Raw genomic sequence first — 19,430 nt, 5'->3', positions numbered from 1 at the left:
CAATGCCCTGGCTGAGGGAAGGAGGTTTTTACCCAAGATTTAATGGTACATGGCCCTGTCCATCATCCCTTTTGATGCAGTGAAGTTGTCCTGTCCCCTTAGCAGAAAAACACCCCCAAAGCATAATATTTCCACCTCCCATGTTTGACAGTGGGGATGGTGTTCTTGGGGTCATAGGCAGCGTTAGTCCTCCTCCAAACACGCAAAGTTGAGTTGATGCCAAAGTGCTTGATTTTCGGTCTTATCTGACAACAACACTTTCACCCAGTTCTCCTCTGAGTCATTCAGCTGTTCATTAGCAAACTTCAGATGGGCCTGTTCATGTGCTTTCTTGAGCAGAGGACCTTGCAGGCATTGCAAAATTTCAGTTCATCATGGCGTAGTTTTGTTACCAGTTGTTTTTTTTTTTTGTGACTATGGTCCAAGCTGCCTTGAGATCATTGACAAGATTCTCCCGTGTAGTTCTGGGCTGATTCCTCACCATTCTCCTGATCATTGAAACTCCATGAGGTGAGATCTTGCATGGAGCCCCAGACCGAGGGAGTTTGACAGTTATTTTGTGTTTCTTCTATTTGCGAATAATCGCACCAACTAGTGTGACCCCCGTTTATTTTGAACTTCTTTTGGGCGACAGGTGTCTCGCGATTCTGTTTGCGTAATGTTACCACAGTCGCTGCAAAATCTCGCCACGATTTAAGTGCCATTGAAAATAACAGGGATCGCAAGGGCGTCCTGCGATTTGCGGCAATTCCGCCCGCGATATGGAACGCCGTCTTCTGTAATAATAATTACTATTATTATACAGAATTTATATAGCGCCAACAGTTTACCTAGAGCTTTACAATATAAAAGGGAGACAATACAGTTATAATACAATAACATACAAGAGGATTAAGAGGGCCCTGCTCAGAAGAGCTTACAATCTAATAGGGTGGGGCGGGTGGTACAAAAGATTGTAGATGTGGGGAATGAGCTGATGGAAGTGGTAAAAGATTAGTTGGATACGTGATAAGCTTCCCTGAAGGGATGAGTTTTCAGGGATCGCCTGAAGGTAGCAAGAGTAGGGGATAGCCGGACAGGTTGAGGTAGCGAGTACCAGAGGATGGGAGAGGCTCTGGAGAAATCCTGGAAACGAGCATGGGAGGAGGAGACGAGAGAGAGCTTGAGTAGGAGGTCTTGAGGGGACAGTTTGGGTGATATTTGGAGACAAGTTTGTAATGACTTAGAAGAATGTTTACAGACATTTGGGGCCTAGGGCACCTGTTAGGTGCTGAAGAAAGTGTGTCCAAAAGATGCACGGGTAAAAATAAATACCTCTTTGTTACGCAGCTGTTCCAGGAGCAAAATCGCATTCTTGGTCTAATTTGACTCCATTTATTATAGAGGACCTCTTGATATTCTTAAGCTTTTTTTTTTTTTTTGTTTTTTTTTTTTCTGACTTCTGATCTGGTATCCGAGCATATCCTAATAACTGCCTTAAAGAAAAAGCCTCCTAATGAGAGACTAAAAAGCACTGGGCAGGACCAGTGAGGAATGAATACCATAAGGAAGGACACAGTATTACACAAGGTAGCGTAATAGTTAAAAAAAAAAAAAAAAAGTAAAAAAAGTCAAAGTGTAATAATAAACTAATATACAAAGTAGGATTTTATTTTTTAAAAGTGATTCAACATACAAGGTTGTGTGAATTAGATATTATAAATGTATTGTAAACAGAAGCCATTGGCGTTTTTATGCGAGCACAACCGTGTACAACCATTCACATGCATCGGTGGCTGTATGTGGCATGTTCAGCTCCCTGGCTGCTCGAAAATAATGCCAGGTATTTTACACCTCAGCACACAGGAGCATTTGTAGATTGCTGCTCTTCTCCCTGGGAGAAGCGATCTGCAATTCTTTATAAACTGGCCCTCAGGAGAACTGTTTATTGCCGGCGATCTTAACAGCAGAGATTTACAGCTTCTTATAAATGTACACCATTGTTTTAAAATGTTGTTGATCCATTATTTTTACACTTATTTTAACAACACTGTTTTGATCTGCAGTGAAATGGTACAGTAGTGTTGTCACCCTGCAGAGTAGTCTTACATGGAAATGTATAGTGCCGTGAAAAAGTATTCACACCCCTTTTGAAATTTCCCACATTTTGTAATTTTACAACCAAAAAGTAAATGTATTTTATTGGGATTTTATGTGATAGAACAACACAAAGTGGCACATAATTGTGAAGTGGAAGGAAATGATAAATGGTTTTCAAGATTTATTTTACAAATAAATATGTGAAAAGTGTGGTGTGCATTTGTATTCATTGTGATTGGTAGAAATATATATGTAGATCTGAGGATTATTTTTAACCCTTTCATGACTAAGCCTATTTTTGAAATTTGGTGTTTACAAGTTAAAATCCATATTTTTTGGTAGAAAATTACTTAGAACCCCCAAATATTATATATATTTTTTTAGCAGAGAATCTAGAGAATAAAATGGAGATTGTTGCAATATTTTATATCACACGGTATTTGTGCAGCAGTGTTTTAAACGCAAATTTTTGGAAAAGGGACACTTCCATGAATTTTAAAAAATCCAAACAGTAAAGTTACCCCAATTTTTTTATATAATGTGAAAGATGATGTTATGCCGAGTAAATAGATACCCAACATGTCACGCTTCATAATTGCACGCACTCGTGGAATGGCGACAAACTATGGTAGCTATGAATTTCCATAAGGACGCTTTAAATTTTTTTTACGGTTACCAGGTTAGAGTTAAAGAGGAGGTCTAGGGCTAGAATTATTGCTCTCGCTCTGACAATCGCGGCGATACCTCACATGTGTGATTTGAACACCGTTTACATATGCGTTCGCGACTTCCGTATGCGTTTTCTTCGCTGCACAAGCTCGCGGAGACGGGGGCACTTTTAAAAATGTTGTTTTAATTTTTTTTTTTATTTATTTTATTTATTTTTATACTTATAAATTGTGTTTAAAAAAAATGGTTTTTTTTATTGCTGTCACAAGGAATGTAAACATCCCTTGTGACAGTAATAGGTGGTGACAGGTACTCTTTATGGAGGGATGGGGGGTCTAAAAGACCCCCCCCATCCCTCCTTTACACTTCAAAGTATTCAGATCGCTGAAAACGGCGATTCTGAATACTGTGTATTTCTTTAAATTCGGCGCCATTGGCAGCCGAGTAAACGGGAAGTGACGTCATGACGTCATGACGTCGCTTCCGCGTTTACATTGAGAAGGCTGGAACGAAGCCGCCGACAGCTTCGTTCCAGCCCGCCCACAGCTGCCGGAGGCACCCGATTGGACACCGGGCCTCCCGATCGCACGGGAGGCCCGGTAAGAGCGGCGGGAGGCGGCGGGAGGGGGGGATGTCCCCTCCCGCTCCTCCGGTATAGCAGCTTTTAGCCGCATTGGTTGTTATATACGGATAGCCCATCACCCGCTCGAAACAACGGTACCGGGATGATGCCTGCAGCTGCAGGCATCATCCCGGTATAACCCCGGAAAGCCGAGTACGCATATCTGCGTACGGTCGGCGGGAAGGGGTTAATTTAATTTTTGTGTTATCCCCTAAGGGTGGTCCATTATTTTTGTAGGCATAATAAATAAATGAATAAATATATAATTTTAAATATAATCATAAGAAAATCATTAACATGATAATTGTAATAATAGATTTAATGTAAACAATCAATGGACATAATCCAATAGATACAAATGTATAAATAAAATTACAGATCATAAATGCAGAAATCACTTAAATATATAAACAGTAGATGATGATAATGTTGAAATTCATGATTGAAATAGACTTGTTTGGGCACCCTTAGTTATATATCCAATGCGTTTCATGGCTAACTGCCAATCATCAGGGGTAAGATGCACATGTATACTGGAAAATCAAATAAATAAAATAACTATTAATATAAAAAGCCCTCGAATGAGAGGGAAATGTCAAATGCACCCCCTTTCCTAACAGAAAGATCCGCAAATAAGACCTGGCTCCAGTAGGGGAACGGCATGGTGGTCTGGAAGTGATTGTCATAACCGGGGTTGAGGCAGGATAACACCCACCCCCCTGAAAAAAAAAAATCGGAGAAAGGGCCAGGAGGAACAGCAGCCATGGAACAAACCAGACAGTCACGCCACATGTCCAAAAGATATCGTGTACATATTTACCCCAAATCTGTGGAAAAAAAAGGGTGAATGAAAACAAAAACTATGAGTAAACTGAAAAATATGTGACTCAGGTCAAACGTGTAGATGTTTTAAATGAGGGATTGTATGTGTGTGATTCTTCAGTATACATGTGCATCTTACCCCTGATGATTGTCCGTCAGCCATGAAACGCCTTGGGTTTATAACCAAGGGTGCCCAAACAAGTCTATTTGAATCATGAATTTCAAAATTATCATCATCTATAAAATAAAGTGTAGCGCTATGTGAAGGTGGGTACAAAGCCCAAAAACATCAATAAAAAATGAATAAAATAATTGCGGACAAACAAAATGAGTAAATATATAGAACAATATCCATATATAAAAAATACCAGTGAAGTTATTAGTGATACTATCACATAAGCAATGGAATTAATGCAAACTACCACGGTGAATATATATATATAAAAAATCTGTCCATATACAAGTGATGCATGTGAAATCACATAATAAAAATTCAGTTGAATATAATCCAAATCTGTGGAAGTAAAGTAGTGGAATCTAACACCAGAAAGTTCCGAAAAAAACGTGCGAGTCCCTTGTTTTACGGTGAATAGATAAAGGTAGTGCTGGTTTCTGTAGACTGAAGATACCCCGCTCACACTCCAATGAGGACACGTAGGGAATGATCTCTCAGAAATCCATAGGGGCAAAGGTGGCAGAGGAGAAGGCAAAAAGGGACCACATAGCGTAATTCCGTAATAAGCAATAAAATGTATTTAAAATTAAAAAACACTCACATGATACTGGATAAAAAGTGCTTGTACAAGATCAATAGGCAGCAGTGGGGACCTTACCGACGTGTTTCGTCTCCAAGGACATCGTGTTCTCGTGTTAATAATGTTTTTATGATTATATTTAAAATATATTAATTATGCCTACAAATATCATGGACCACCCTTAGGGGATTATAACACAAAACAAATTTAAACTTATTAAAAATAATTCTCAGATAGAGATAGATAGATTCTATCTATCTATCTATCTATCTATCTATCTATCTATCTATCTATCTATCTATCTATCTATCTATCTATCTATCACAATGACATGCCTCATTTAAAGTCCCCTTTTCCCTTCCCATACTTTGTTACCATATATTTAGGGATGGAGGCATGTCACTGTGTAAACTAAGGTTTGCGAAGGGTCATTTTTGCTTCCAACAGTTACATTTTAGTGTCATCTAACCAGCACCTTCTTCCACATGTTTGCTGTGTCAAACACTTGGCTTCTCGCAAATTGCAAATCTCGCAAAAAGCAAACTTTTTATGGCTTTCTTTCAACAATGGCTTCCTTCTTGCCACTCTTCCATAAAGGCAGATTTGTGGAGTGCACGACTAATAGTTTTCCTGTGGACAGATTCTCCCACCTGAGCTGTGCATCTCTGCAGCTCCTCCAGAGTTACCATGGGCCTCTTTGCTGCTTCTTTGATTAATGCTGTCCTTGCCCGGCCTATCAGTTTAGGTAGACGGCATGCCTTGGTAGGGTTGCAGTTGAAAATTTCAAGGAGTATGGATACTTTTTTTTTCAAGGCACTGTAGTGTTTTTTTTTTTTTTATGACTTTAAATGGGAAATAAATCAAGTTAATCCACAATTTTAACTAACGCTGTTCTGAGCTGCTACATCATATTATTATTATTATTATTATTATTATTATTATTATTATTATATTTTTTTTTTTTTTTATTATTTTTTTTTCATTTTGACCATATAAATAAAAGCTGTCCATTGTAGGCACCTGTGAGTTTTGTATGGTTACAGCTTTTTTTTTTTTCTGGAGAAATTGGCCTGTTACAGGAAGGCAGACTACATGATTTGTCATTTTAACTTTATTTTTTCACTTTATTTGACATTAACATTCAGGCTCCATTCACACCTGATCGCAAATCCACCTGCCATTACTTCTTTTTCCACAATTGCCATGTGGTACATCACGCTGCAATCAAGGTAAATCGCAATGCGGTTTGCCCAAAAGAAGCTCATGTTCATTTGTGAGCGACAAACATCACGATTTACTGTGACAATCGCAACAAAATCTCGGCTCAGTTGGGGTGCCATTAGAAGTAATGGCATCGCAAACGCGCCCCGCGTTTTGCAGCAATTTGCCCAAGATCAGGTATGAATGGAGCGTAATGAATAAGTCAGTTTGACATCAAAAGGGCTGCCCCGAGCAGCATAAAAAAATAAATAAATCTGTGTTTAAGGTCCATATTTTGGATTGTATATTTTTGCTGTATGTAAAGATTTGTGCAAACATGTTACATGCTTACATGGACTCTCTTGACTGCTGCTTAGGGCCGACATGTAAATATCAACAATGCGTAGCCAGCAGTGCTGCCGATTTACATAATATTACTGTTTTACATCTCCCAATCTCCCACTAAATGGGTCATTTATGCTGTGTAAGAGGCTCATACACAGAATGACATTGGCCTTAATGTGTATGTAAACCCTCACCTCGTAAAACAACCCATTCAACTTAAAATATAAATCGAAAGCAAAACATTTGTGTATAGATATAAAAAAAAAAGATAAATCCCCCCCCCTTTTTTTTTTTATAAGCAATCACACTCCCTCTGTTCTCAGTCGCATAAGAGCTGGGGGAGGAGAAGCAGCAGTGCACTGAGCTTTCCAATAAATCGCTGTGCAGCGGGGGCGTGTCAGGAAGTCCTGATCATTGGATCAAAGTATAGCTAGAGAACTGACCATGGTATGCTCTCCTGCTTAGTGTGGTCAGTTTTTAATAGGAAAGCAAGGGGGCTGGCAGGAACACCAGGGATTTCACACAAACAGGAGGCAATACAAAGAGACCAGGATACATTTTTCACATAAGTACATGGTACAGCAGGTACATACAATGGCAAAAATAATTATTTAAATTTTTTAGGAAGGTGCTCCTTACGGCAACTCATTATGTGTTTAATAGACACCTGTCTGCAGAATCTTTCTTCCATTCAAACCTCCCCATCATGGACAAGACCAAAGAGCTGGCAAAGGACCTCAGGGACAAGATTGTAGACCTGCACAAGGTTGGAATGAGCTGCAAGACCATCAACAAGAAGCTTGGTGAGAAGGAGACAACTTTTGGAGTATGGAGTATTATTTGCAAATGGAAGAAATCCAAAATAATTATCAATCACCCTCGGTCAGGAGCTCCATGCAAGATTTTGCCTCATGGGGTAAGGATGATCATGAGAAAAGTGAGGGATCACCCCGGAACTACTCGGGAGAAGCTTGTGAATGATCTCAAGGCAGTTGGAACCACAGTCACCAAACAAACCCTTGGTAGCACAATACGCCACCATGGATTGAAATCCTGCAGGGCCCACAAGGTCGCCCCCTTTCCTCATGAAGGCACATATACAGGCCCGTCTGTAGTTTGCCAATGAACATCTAAATGATTCAGAACGATTGGGAGAAAGTGCTGAGACCAAAATGTAGCTCTTTGGCATTAACTCGACTTGCCGTGTTTGGAGGAAGAAAAATGCTTACTATGACCCTAAGAACACCATCCCTACAGTCAAGCACGGAGGTGTAAACCTTATGCTTTGGGGCTGTCTCTCTGTTAAAGGTACAGGTCGACTTTGCCTCATTGAGGGGCCAATGGATGTATTGTATAATCTTGGATGAGAACCTTCAGAACACTGAAGTAAGATGAGTTGATGGGTCTTCCAGCATGATAATGACCCAAAACATACTGCCAAGGCAACAAAGGAGTGCTTCAAGAAGAAGAACATTAAGGTCATGGAGGGGAATAGCCAGACTATAGAATCCTATAGAAAATTTATGGAGGGAGCTGAAATTTCGAGTTGCCAAGCGCCAGCCAAGAAACCTTAAAGCAGTGTTTCTTAACCATTTTACCTTCGAGGAACCCCTTGCAAAAGTCTGAGTCTTTCATATATACAGCTGATGGAACATTAATGTGATCAGCAAGCTGTAGATATAACAATTATTCTTAGAAATAGCATTAAACAATACAATAAATATTAAAACTTACCTCCTTTAATGTGAAACTTGTGCTTGCTCTTTTGCACAGATGCTCAATTTTGGGTCAAACTTGAGATAAGCTGTGTGCAGGGGGTCAGCAGGGCAGAACACATGGGATCCAGGAGGGAACAGTATGGTGTGGGGGGGAGGGGCACAAGAGGAAACCGTACCGGGGGATGGGCCAGGACAGGAGGGAACGGCACAGTACAGGGGGGCCAGGAGTAAGCAGCACAGTACAGGGGGGCCAGGAGTAAGCAGCACAGTACAGGGGGGCCAGGAGAAAATAGCACAGTACAGGGGGTCAGGAGGAAACGGTATAGTTCAGTGGGACCAGGAGGAAACTGGTGGGCACAATACTGGCATCTTTAGTAATTTTTCTCATGCAGAGTAGCTCAGGGAAGCTGCTGGAATTCCCGATTCCTGCCTGCCCTCCTCTCTCATCCCTCCCGAATAATGTCACATTTACATGCAGACACCTGGGATGGAGGGGAGGGGCAGCTGTGATCGGCATGGGACAGTGATATCGGTTATCTGTGCACTGCAGCCTGTCATCCCTATGCGAGGATGCGATCCACCTTTCATCTGCTTGTGTTGAACGGCAGATTGTCGTGGAACCCCTGGGAACCTCTAGGGTTCCGCGGAACTCCGGTTGAGAAACCCTGCCTTAAAGTATAACTAAAGGCAAAACCTTCTTTCTTCTTTCTTTCTTCTTTCTTCTTCTTCCCCTTGTCAGTTTTTATTTCTGTCTGTGCCCCTATTGGGGAGATTCACCCTCTCTATTCATCCTGTTTACTATTTTCATTGAAAGTAAAATAAAATCACAAATTTTGGGTTGTCCCCACAAAAGTAATAGAGGGGGAATGTTCCAGTGGGGACACTAGTTCTGGTGACCTGGGGGTCCCCAAGAAATTCCCTTAATTTGCAGGGATTTTCTCTCATTTCCTGTTTGACTATGGGACAGGAAGTGAAGAGAAATCTCTCCAATGGGACACCGATAGCTAAAAAAAATCTGACAAGGGTTATAACCCTCCCTTGTGCTGTCTAAAATATAAAAAAAAAAAAGTTTTTGCCCAAAGTTAGACTTTAAGGATTCAGAGAAGATCTGTAAAGAAGAGTGGACCAAAATCCCTCCTAAGATGTGTACAAACCTGGTAACCAACTACAAGATAAAGGAGAAGGCGCAGCGCTGACAAATATTAAATATTAAATAATATAATGTCCCAACATGAATAAAATGAAGCCAAACTGAGCCTTCTCCGTCGAGAGGAAACAGGAACCCTCTATTGAACGAGGTCCACCGTGGAGGAAAACTCAGAAAGGAATAGGAACACCATCACCCAAACAAACTGACCCTTACCATCAGTGTATGGGTTATACCAGTGTTTCTCAACTCCAGTCCTCAAGGCGCACCAACAGGTCATGTTTTCAGGATTTCCCTCAGATGAAATGGCTGTGGTAATTACTAAGGCAAAGAAACTGATCAAATCACCTGTGCAAAATAGTGGAAATCCTGAAAACATGACCTGTTGGTGCGCCTTGAGGACTGGAGTTGAGAAACACTGGGTTATACACATATGTTGTAAACAGATAGCAAAGGCAATCTTCTTAGGGTAAACCAACGATCCTCTACTAGAGTAGCATCAACATATTCATCCCCCTCTGGACCAGATGGAAGGCTTAGGGGTTCCTCTTTACAACAAGATATTGAACCAAGTGTGATCCAGTGGGCGTATGCAACAAGATATAAGTGGGAGTCATGCTCGTCATAAGTATGTAGTCCTGGCAGTTCTACTGCGTTCCACAGGCTCCTTGCACGATCCGGGTAGCTGGGAAAGGTTCTCTAACTACAAGAAACATCTTACCTCTGTGCTTGCCAATAAGGGGTTCTCCACAATGTCATGGTTTGCTTGGTGATCAAATACATTTTTTTTTTTTGCAGGATTTTTGGTTGATATTCTTTCTGTCTCTATCATTTAAAATATACCTATGATAAATTTATAGACCCTTCATTTCTTTGTAAGTGGGCAAACTTACAAAATCAGCAGGGGAGCAAATAATAATTTTCCCCACTGTATCAGGAATATGAAATGCTGGGTTTACATACTCTTTAGGTCTCTCAGAATCTCGGCATACGCCTCTGCTGCATTAATTGCTCATTTAGGAGGATATATAAACATCAGTAGTTTGTAATCGGTGGCCCAAGTTGTCGATATTGACATGTGGGCCTTGTGCAGTGGTGGTTGCCAGTAGGGACCATTTACACTATATGAAAATAAACATTAGCATAAGCAATACCTGTATTCAGTGTACTGATAACTTTTTACATATGATCTTTCCAATAGGACACAGCCAAAAAAAAAAAATTGACAAGGATTTTAACTATTCCCTAATCTATTAAGAAAAAGGGTTTGAGCTTTAGCTAGTTTAAAATGTGCATGCCTCTTGACATACTGATTGTTCTGACATGTAGCTTACACAGAAAATACCACCAGTTATGTTTTTCTTTGCTTTATGCCTGGTTTTTAGCTATCCATGTTTATGACTTCTCTGTTAACCATTCTGATTTACTTGTTTTAGTGTAGCTAGAGCATCGATTTTTACAGATGGCATCACCAAGCCACAATGTAATGAGTCTTGCCTTTCTTCTTTCACTTCCTTTCTTCTTTTCATTTATGCTTTTTCTATGTTACCCCCTGGTGTTGTTCACCATCATCCTTGGGTGTTTGTCGGTAAATCCTACAAAACTTCGCAGGAAGGCATATGGCTTACAGAATGTGATGTCATATATATTGTCTCCTGTTTATGACTGCACTGTATGCTGTTTCTAACAAACCTTGTACGTTGTTTTTAAACTTGGCATAAGACACAAGTTTTGCAGACAACTTCATTCCATTGTGCTTATGGCTGAGTTATGTGAGAATATAGTTCTGGAATTGGATAAAAAGGGAATATGGAACCTAATGCAAAACTTATTAAAAGTATAAAAAGCAATCTGTTCCTAATAGTAATATATAAAGCCAAACTCTATTGTCTTTTTAAAAGTATAAAACCAATCATTGGGGCCAATAAGTCATGTGTATGTGTATATATACACACTATAATCTGGTATCCATATGCATGTTTATGAAAACGGTTTGTCTTTGATGTCTGGCTTGTATCAGTAATTTATTGTACGTGCTTAATTTTTAGACTGACTGAATTTTCTTAAGGGAAGATGAAGTACCTTGGCATCTGTCTGCTTCTTGCTGATCTCGTCTGCCAATGGCTTGTCCGGGCAGAGTTTTTCACATCTATAGGTAAGTCTTTATTTGTGTACCACAGTAAGAGTCACCAATAACGCGTGATGAGCAACTCCCATGGTTCTTTGTTTTTTCCCAGATGGCATTTCAAACTTTTCAGTTCGGTTCCATTGATATTTTATTTATTGATGGAGCCAAGTAGGTTGCATTATTCCCTGGCATCTTATATGTCCTGGTTGCTCCAACAATGAGATCTCCTTGGTATAATTCTCAGCTTTGTTCCTGTTGACTTGGGAGTTTTGGTCCCTCCTGTCCACATTTTAGTGTTTATAGCCCTTTCTGTTGTATTCTACATCAGTGGTTGTCAACCCTAGTTAGACCAGGGCATGGTGACTTCCATGCCCCAACAGTAAAAAAAGAAAAATAGTTTAGAATTACTGGTATATGATATAAAATAGATAAGCATTCAAACAGAGAATGTGAACCCCCTTATAATGGACACAACAGAGGTAAAGGCTCTAGTTCAGTGTTTCTCAACCTCTTTTTAGTCAATATATATCAATATAAATGCATCAGAACACAGAGTGGTACTGTGGATGCATACGCAGTAAAAAAGTGCAGCGTCCTAAACTTAATATGAAAAAAGAGAATCGAGGGACTTTGGACTTTCTAGGCACAGTAACACCACATGGATTTGTATTTATAAAAAAATAGTTTATTGAAAAATTTTTTTTTTTAAAAACAGACTGATGATTAAAACACCACAAGTCATCTAAATCTAAATATAAGAAATACTTGTTAGCGTTACTGCTGTCCAAAACCAATTATATAGACAGAGACTCGGACATAAGGACATCCATCCAAAATGTACAATAGTCCGGGGAATATGGCTGGACAGCAGATCAGTGGTAATTTAGTTCATATCACAAGAGTGCTCAATATGTTGCGCGTTCCTTGAAGCTTCTTCAGGAGAAAATGGAAATGTGGTATATTATATAAGAAAAGCTAGATAATACACGCAGTGGTTGGGGGGATATGAAAGCTGAATATACAGCACGTAGAATCCAAATTGGACATGGAAAACTGCCTATAATTGGACTAAAGAAGTTTGTTCGCCTATGTGGCGTGATATAAGCAATCCAGCGTGTATCAGCAGCTGTCTGTAATGTCAGCTGGCATTACACACGGCTGCTGATACATGCTGGATTGCTTATATCACGCCACATAGGCGAACAAACTTCTTAATTTCTTATGTGATAGGTGTTTGGCGCTGTTTATTTCCATACATGCACATATCACATCGGACTCATCTCTAACTGAAGGATCTGTATATTTTGCATGGGACATTTTGCTGTTCTACATACAGTCCTCACTTTAGTCCAATTATAGGCAGTTTTCCATGTCCAATTTTGGATTCTACGTGCTGTATATTTATTCAGCTTTCATATCTCCCCCAGCCACTGCGTGTATTATCTAGCTTTTCTTATATAATATACCACATTTCCATTTGCTCCTGAAGAAGCGTCAAGGAACGCGCAACATGTTGAGCACTCTTGTGATATGAACTAAATTACCACTGATCTGCTGTCCAGCCATATTCCCCGGACTATTGTACATTTTGGATAGATGTCCTTATGTCCGAAAACTTTCAGAAAGACTTTACAAAGCTTTCCCCAAGCATATGGTAGATGAACGTGTATGTGTATGTATATATAGATAGATAGATAGATAGATAGATATATCTATATATAGATATATATATCTGATGGGTGTTTGCAATTTTTTTATGCCACATGGTATTTGTGCAGCTGGTTTTTATATGCAATTTCTTGGAAAAAATACACTTAAGGCTCGGTTCACACTTATGCGGATTCATCACACCTGAATCGCCGGCGGTTCACACTACCCTCTGCAAAGTGCTGCGGGTGTCAATACAAAGTTAATGACACCCCAAGATCGGTTTGCAGTGTGAACTGTGAAATGGTGCAGGAATCGGAATGAATAGGTGTGAAAACCCATGTGATCCGATTCCAGTGAGGACCGAAAAAGAGGGTCCTGCACCATTTTGGTGCGGATCCGATGCAAATTTAATTTGCATCGCACAGACATTCCATGTGATCTGCACAGTACATGCGATGTCTGGCATCGCACAAGCCTCAATAAATCTTATTGCACACAAACACAATATACCCAGTAAATAGATAACTAACATGTCACGCTTTAAAATTGTATCCGCCTGTGGAATGGCGCCAAACGACGGTACTTAAAATTCTCCATCGGTAATGTTTTAAACGCCCTATACAAGTTACCAGATTAGAGATACAAAGGACGCGAGCCCGCCACATGCCTGGTGGTAGTAAGGTAAATATTTTTAACAATATTTTCCCAAATTGTTGTGTTTTTTTTATTTATTTTTTTTATTTTTATTTCCATGTTATTTTCTTAATTTGTATTTATTATGCAGCGTTTATAAGGAAGGGGGCCCAGTCACATAAACAGACCTTGCATTTTAGTGTAGGTATCAGGCTCTGCTATTTGTCACTCTTTCATGCAGTCTGTTGAGCGTTTGGAAACCATGTGTGGGTCAGGCAGTTGACAGGATAATGGCTGTGAAACTTGTGTGATCTTTCACACTTGACTCTCAGTCCAGCTTCACATATATGTGTTTTACCTCCGTGCATGACAATGGGATCGTAAACAGGATGGCCTGAACATAATAATGAAAAACACCGCACCAAAAATGTATTTAACATTTTTATTATTTTTTTTTTTTTTTTGGATAATTTTCTTTTGGCCGAGGCTTATTTCCATTGCTTTTATTTAAAAAAAAAAACACAATGTAAATTCACCAATATTAACATTTTTATACACATTTAAACCCAGCTCAGCCACTCAGACTCGAGCTGAAATAACTTTGTATTTAAAATTTAATATTATTATTTGTTTTTTTTTTTTTTTTAAACTGTCCCAAACAGGTGGGAGTCTAAAGCCTCGTATACACAATCGGCTTGTTGGCCAACAAAACTGTGGACTTTTGTCCCAAGGGCGTTGGCCCAAACTTGTCTTGCATACACGCAGCCACACAATTGTTGGCCAACAATTGCGAATGTAGTGATGTACTATGTTGTTTTTCAGCTCTTTAGCACCACCCTTTAGGCTCCTTCTGCTAATTTTGTGTTGGTAGAAGTTTGGTGAGTGTTGATTCGCGCTTTTCAGTTTGCGCTTTATAGTTCATTTCTGAACGACCATTCCTCTACTAGACATGTTGCGGAATCGGAGGAGATAACGTGTGTTTATTTATTATTGGCCTTGAAGTTATTGCTTTGACATTATCTTTTTGGTTGAATAATGATTTAATTTGGTATATTTTTGGATGCATAGAATGCACTTTTTGGTTAAGTTCTATTGGCAGATAGCATGTCTAATTTTATTTGTTTTCTTTTTTTAATGCACAATAAAAAAATTGTAGAGAATAATACTTGGCTGTGTGTGTTTTACGTCAAGTGACAGTTCGAGCGCAGGCAGTTACATATAAAAAAATACAATGTAAAATTGACAAGGGACACCAACATAGTTGTATCTTTGATCTTAAAAACTACAGGATAATTGTGTTGTGGTAACTTGCCCAAATAAAGAATAATATGATTATGTTTTTTTTTTTTTTTTATCACTAGGAAAAAAAAAGCCTTTGAAAATTTGTTTGCAATAACTCCATCAGTATCACCAGCAAAGCAGCTTTATTATTATCCCATTAAAGAAGAAGAGAATGTGTGCTGCATTTCGAGATTTCATAATTTGCCACGTCATTCGTTAATTCGCCATTACGAATGCTAGTTTACAAGACCGACCGCTTCTGGCTTGTCCTTCCGAGCATGCGTGTTTGTACTTTGGACTTTTGTCCAACGGACTTTTGTATACACGCTCTGAAAATCCGACAACACACATTGGTCCGCGGAAAATTTGAAAACTTGCTAGCCAACATTTGTTGGCGGAGAGTCCGACAACAATTGTCCGATGGAGCATACACAAGGTCAAATTTACGTGGCTTAAGCCTCTCCACCTGTCCCATTCCCCCCCCCCCCCCCCCCCCCACAAACCCGCAGCCAACTCAGTACAATTCTGAAATTCCAAATTCAGGATGTCCAGGCCAATTTCTGACAAATGTACCCTGTCATTCTGATATATAGACCCGGAAGGCCACCTTCCAAGCCAAAATGTCTGAATAAAACATAGGTAGGCTGCATGAATTTCGCAATGGCTATATTGATCCTTTTCCGAACTTTCTCAAATGGTTTTAATAAAACAGACTTAAGCCAACGTAAACGTGCAATGATTTCAGAAAGAACTATCACCAAATTAGGGCAAGACAACTTAATTTATTTATTTCAGGTACTTATATAGAGCAGTCAATTTACGCAGCGCTTTACATATACATTGTACATTCACATCAGTCCCTACCCTCAAGGAGCTTACAATCTAAGATCTAACTCACATTCATACATACTAGGGACAATTTAGACAGGATCCAATTAACCTACCAGCATGTCTTTGGAGTGTGGGAGGAAACCGGAGTACCCGGAGGAAACCCACACAGGCACAGGGAGGACATGCAAGCTCCAGGCCGGTTGGGATTCGAACCAGCGACCCTTCTTAATGCTAGGCGAAAGTGCTACCCACTGCACCACTGTGCCGCCCCATATAATGAATATCTTGTTTGATATTTAATATTAAATCTAATGTGACCCACATCGTTCCCACCCAAATGCACAATTAATATGTCAGGGGCAGGCCAAAATAAAAGAAGTCTACCAAATTCAATCAATAATTGCTCCCACTACATGCCCCGTCTTCCGCACCAATAAACTTTAAACGAAGAATCCAAACCCAAATTGGAGGTGTATTAACAAGAAGCCTCTCTTGTGCGCCCAGTAAACAAACGAGTGACCTAGCAACCAGACCACTGTTGGGCGACCTATAATAATCAAAAAACAGAATTGGGTCATACATAAAGCTTATAAGAAACAGACTTCCGTCTGCCCACAGCTTTTATACCTTTATTATCAAAAAAACAATCCTAGCAGCTTCTGTAGCTGCCCCGATTCTAAAAGAATGTGACGAAATTCGGATGATGTTCAAATTCCTGCAACGTTTTTTCAGAACACTAATAAATTGGAATTTTGGTAATGGTGACTTGTCTTTATGAATGAAAATAATTTTTTACCCAGCGGGACGACTATGTAAATAAGTATGCATATGCATAGCCGGGCAGATTGGAGATCCTGGGCAAGATAATTGAAGCCAAAAACATTTGCCCAATTGGTCTGTTTTACTAGAACGAATAAAAGTGCTGTTTATAACAACCAGAAAGAGATTCCTTTTACTACTGGAGACTACTTCAGAAATGCCTAATGCTGTGAAAAAGGCTAGTGTAAAAACAGCATTACATAATATTGCCTCATAACTTAACTTAAAAAACAAATTGAGCTAGTAATCATACAAAGAGAAGTATTTTAGGAGTAATAGGACCTCTGTCATCTGGTAAAGAATGTTGTTTCCGGTAACCTTTTAATGCTTGACGAACTGTGAAGAAACTTAAACAAGATGTTAAATTATGTATATTTTTGGAAAAAGGAGATTCCAGAAAATGTTTTGTGAATATGAGACCAGGAATAATTATTTTTCATCATAAATTTCAAAAATAATAAAACTTTATTCTCAGAACGGGTAAACATATCCAAATTATTAGCATTCAAAAATTGTAACTGTATCATCCAAGAAGATTTATGACCAACCCATGACGCAGGAGATAAGGATTTTTGTATATATTCATGAACTAGATGATTTTCCACAGATGCTGGGGGCATGGAGTTCCATTGGGGTCTGCCGTGGGCATCAGAAAAAAGAATCACTCCATCTGCGAACAAGAAAGTGCATCGGCCGCAGTATTCTCCTTACCTGGAATATATTTTGCCTTGACCCAGATGTTCAAACAAAGACATTTATATACCATGTAAGGAAGCGGAGAAATAACTGGCTGTGATTTAGATGAAAGGCAATTAACCGCGAATAAAACACCCTTGTTGTCAGTGCTAACTAATATTCTCTTATTCGCAAATTGCTCACCCCATATTTCAATGACTACAATTAATGGAAATAATTCAAGCAATACAATATTATTGCAGAAACCTCTACTTACCCATTCAGCTGGCCATGGAGCAAAACACCAGTGGGTATTCCAAATAGCTCCAAAACCAACTGATTCCTGCAGAATCAGTGAATAAGCAGAATTCACTATACAATATAAATTCTTCTTGCCAAAAAGCTTTTCCTTTTGAAATGAATCAAAAAATTTGACCATACTAACATATCGTCCTTCAAACTAGCAGACAGTCTTATATGTGAAAAGGAGTTTTTCAAACCTGAAATGGATAAGTAAAGTCTCCTAGAAAATAGTCTACCAATTGGCAATACCTGCGTAGCAAACGCTAAAAGTTTGCATTTCTTTTAGAAAAAAGAAAATATTGTTAACTAAAGCGGGATTCCGGCCGTGAAAAAAAAAAGATTTTAAAGTCAGCAACTACAAACACTGTAGCTGCTGACTTTAAATAAGTACTTACCTGTCCTGGGTGCCCGCAATGTCGGCTGCCCGAGCCGACCCGTCCCTCGGCTCCTGGCACCGCCATCCTAGGTAAGGGAAACGGGCAGTGCAGCCTTGCGGCTTCACTGCCAGTTTCCTACTGCGCACGCGCGAGCGCTCTGTGAATGGCCCGTGGTGTTCTGGGAACACACACAGTTCCCAGAAGAAAACAGGGCCGCTCACCGAGGAGCAGAACACGCTGCGGAAATAGAAGAGGCAGATTAGGAAAACTGCCTAGCAACAAGGGTTTAGGCAAGTTTTAAACATTTTTTATTTTTTTTTTTATTTTTTTTTTTTTTAGGATTTTTGGTGAATTTTTTTTTTTTTTTTCCAGGGTGGCATAGTACAACCTGTCTCAATAAAAGGAGGAAGTAAAAAAAATCTGAAAAACCTTTAATGGCGTTGCCATGTTGCTGTTTGGATAGCAATGGAGCCATGGAAGAATGTTTGTTAAATTCACCGGGGTGGTTGCTTTTGAGAAAAAACTCTCTTTGAGGTTGTGTTTGGTTATTGATGGCCATTTTTCCAAAACACTTAGTTACTGGATGAGAACCAGTACACAACGCACATTCATGTTTATATTTGCGGTTAGCATTCCATCTACACTGACTGTCGTTGAAGGAAAAACAAATGCCTTTTTTCTAAGGAACTGAAGAACCACTGTGTTACTAGGAGCTCTTGTAAAATTTTGTCTACATCTTTTGAACCCCACTGTAGGCTAGAAACTGATCATTTTTGGTGAAATGCTTCATCATAGGTATACCATGATTAGCCTCCAAAATATCTATACACTTCTTGTATAATATCTGTATCTATCTTGATACCAAAACTTTTTTTCTGGATATCTTTCGCACAATACACTAGGGTATATACAAAAACCCTGTAACCTGTTAGCAAAAGTTTTTGCCACTGGTTTACGCTTCTCATCTTCAGATTTTTTGTCTTTCGGAGGTAAAAGTGTCAATACATCAAAAAAGTCATTTTTCCAGATTTTTTCTTTAACACTTACTGTAAGATGGAAACCTAAAGGTGATAAAACGCATGGTATTGTTTCTTTAATACAAGACTCCTGTACCGTATTCGCATTAACAGCCATCACCAGATCATTTAGATAACTTAGTGGGTTGTAACAAGGATCCCATATTAGAACCCGATGTGGCTGACCAAACCAATGCAGGCGGATCAGAAGACTTGCTAGAATCTGCAGACGCATTAATGTGCTTTCAATGCAAATCATTAACCAATTCTGAAAGATTTATAGATATATCAGTTAATAGCTTCAACTGCCGAGACTCTCCAGTAATAGCAGAGGACAAAATCTCTGCTGTATCCGGCTGC

General features: G+C 39.4%; 1 protein-coding gene across 4 annotated transcripts in view; it reads left to right on the top strand.

Annotated features, from left to right (window-relative positions):
• P4HA2 (prolyl 4-hydroxylase subunit alpha 2) overlaps positions 1 to 19,430 on the top strand; it is a 178,091-nt gene that overhangs the window by 30,881 nt on the left and 127,780 nt on the right. For 3 of the 4 annotated variants that reach the window (XM_073620676.1, XM_073620677.1, XM_073620679.1), the window contains exon 2: positions 11,406 to 11,512. The exons of the other annotated variant lie outside the window; for it this stretch is intronic. In XM_073620676.1, the coding sequence (XP_073476777.1) occupies positions 11,431 to 11,512 (82 nt within the window). In that variant the 5' untranslated portion in view covers positions 11,406 to 11,430. The remainder of the gene's footprint in view (positions 1 to 11,405; positions 11,513 to 19,430) is intronic. 4 annotated transcript variants of the gene reach the window in all.

This window comes from Aquarana catesbeiana, linkage group LG03 (genome assembly GCF_042186555.1).
Source record: "Aquarana catesbeiana isolate 2022-GZ linkage group LG03, ASM4218655v1, whole genome shotgun sequence".
Lineage (NCBI taxonomy): Eukaryota > Metazoa > Chordata > Amphibia > Anura > Ranidae > Aquarana > Aquarana catesbeiana.
Note: the sequence above shows the minus strand (reverse complement) of the source record. Positions and strands in the feature narration are given on the sequence as shown.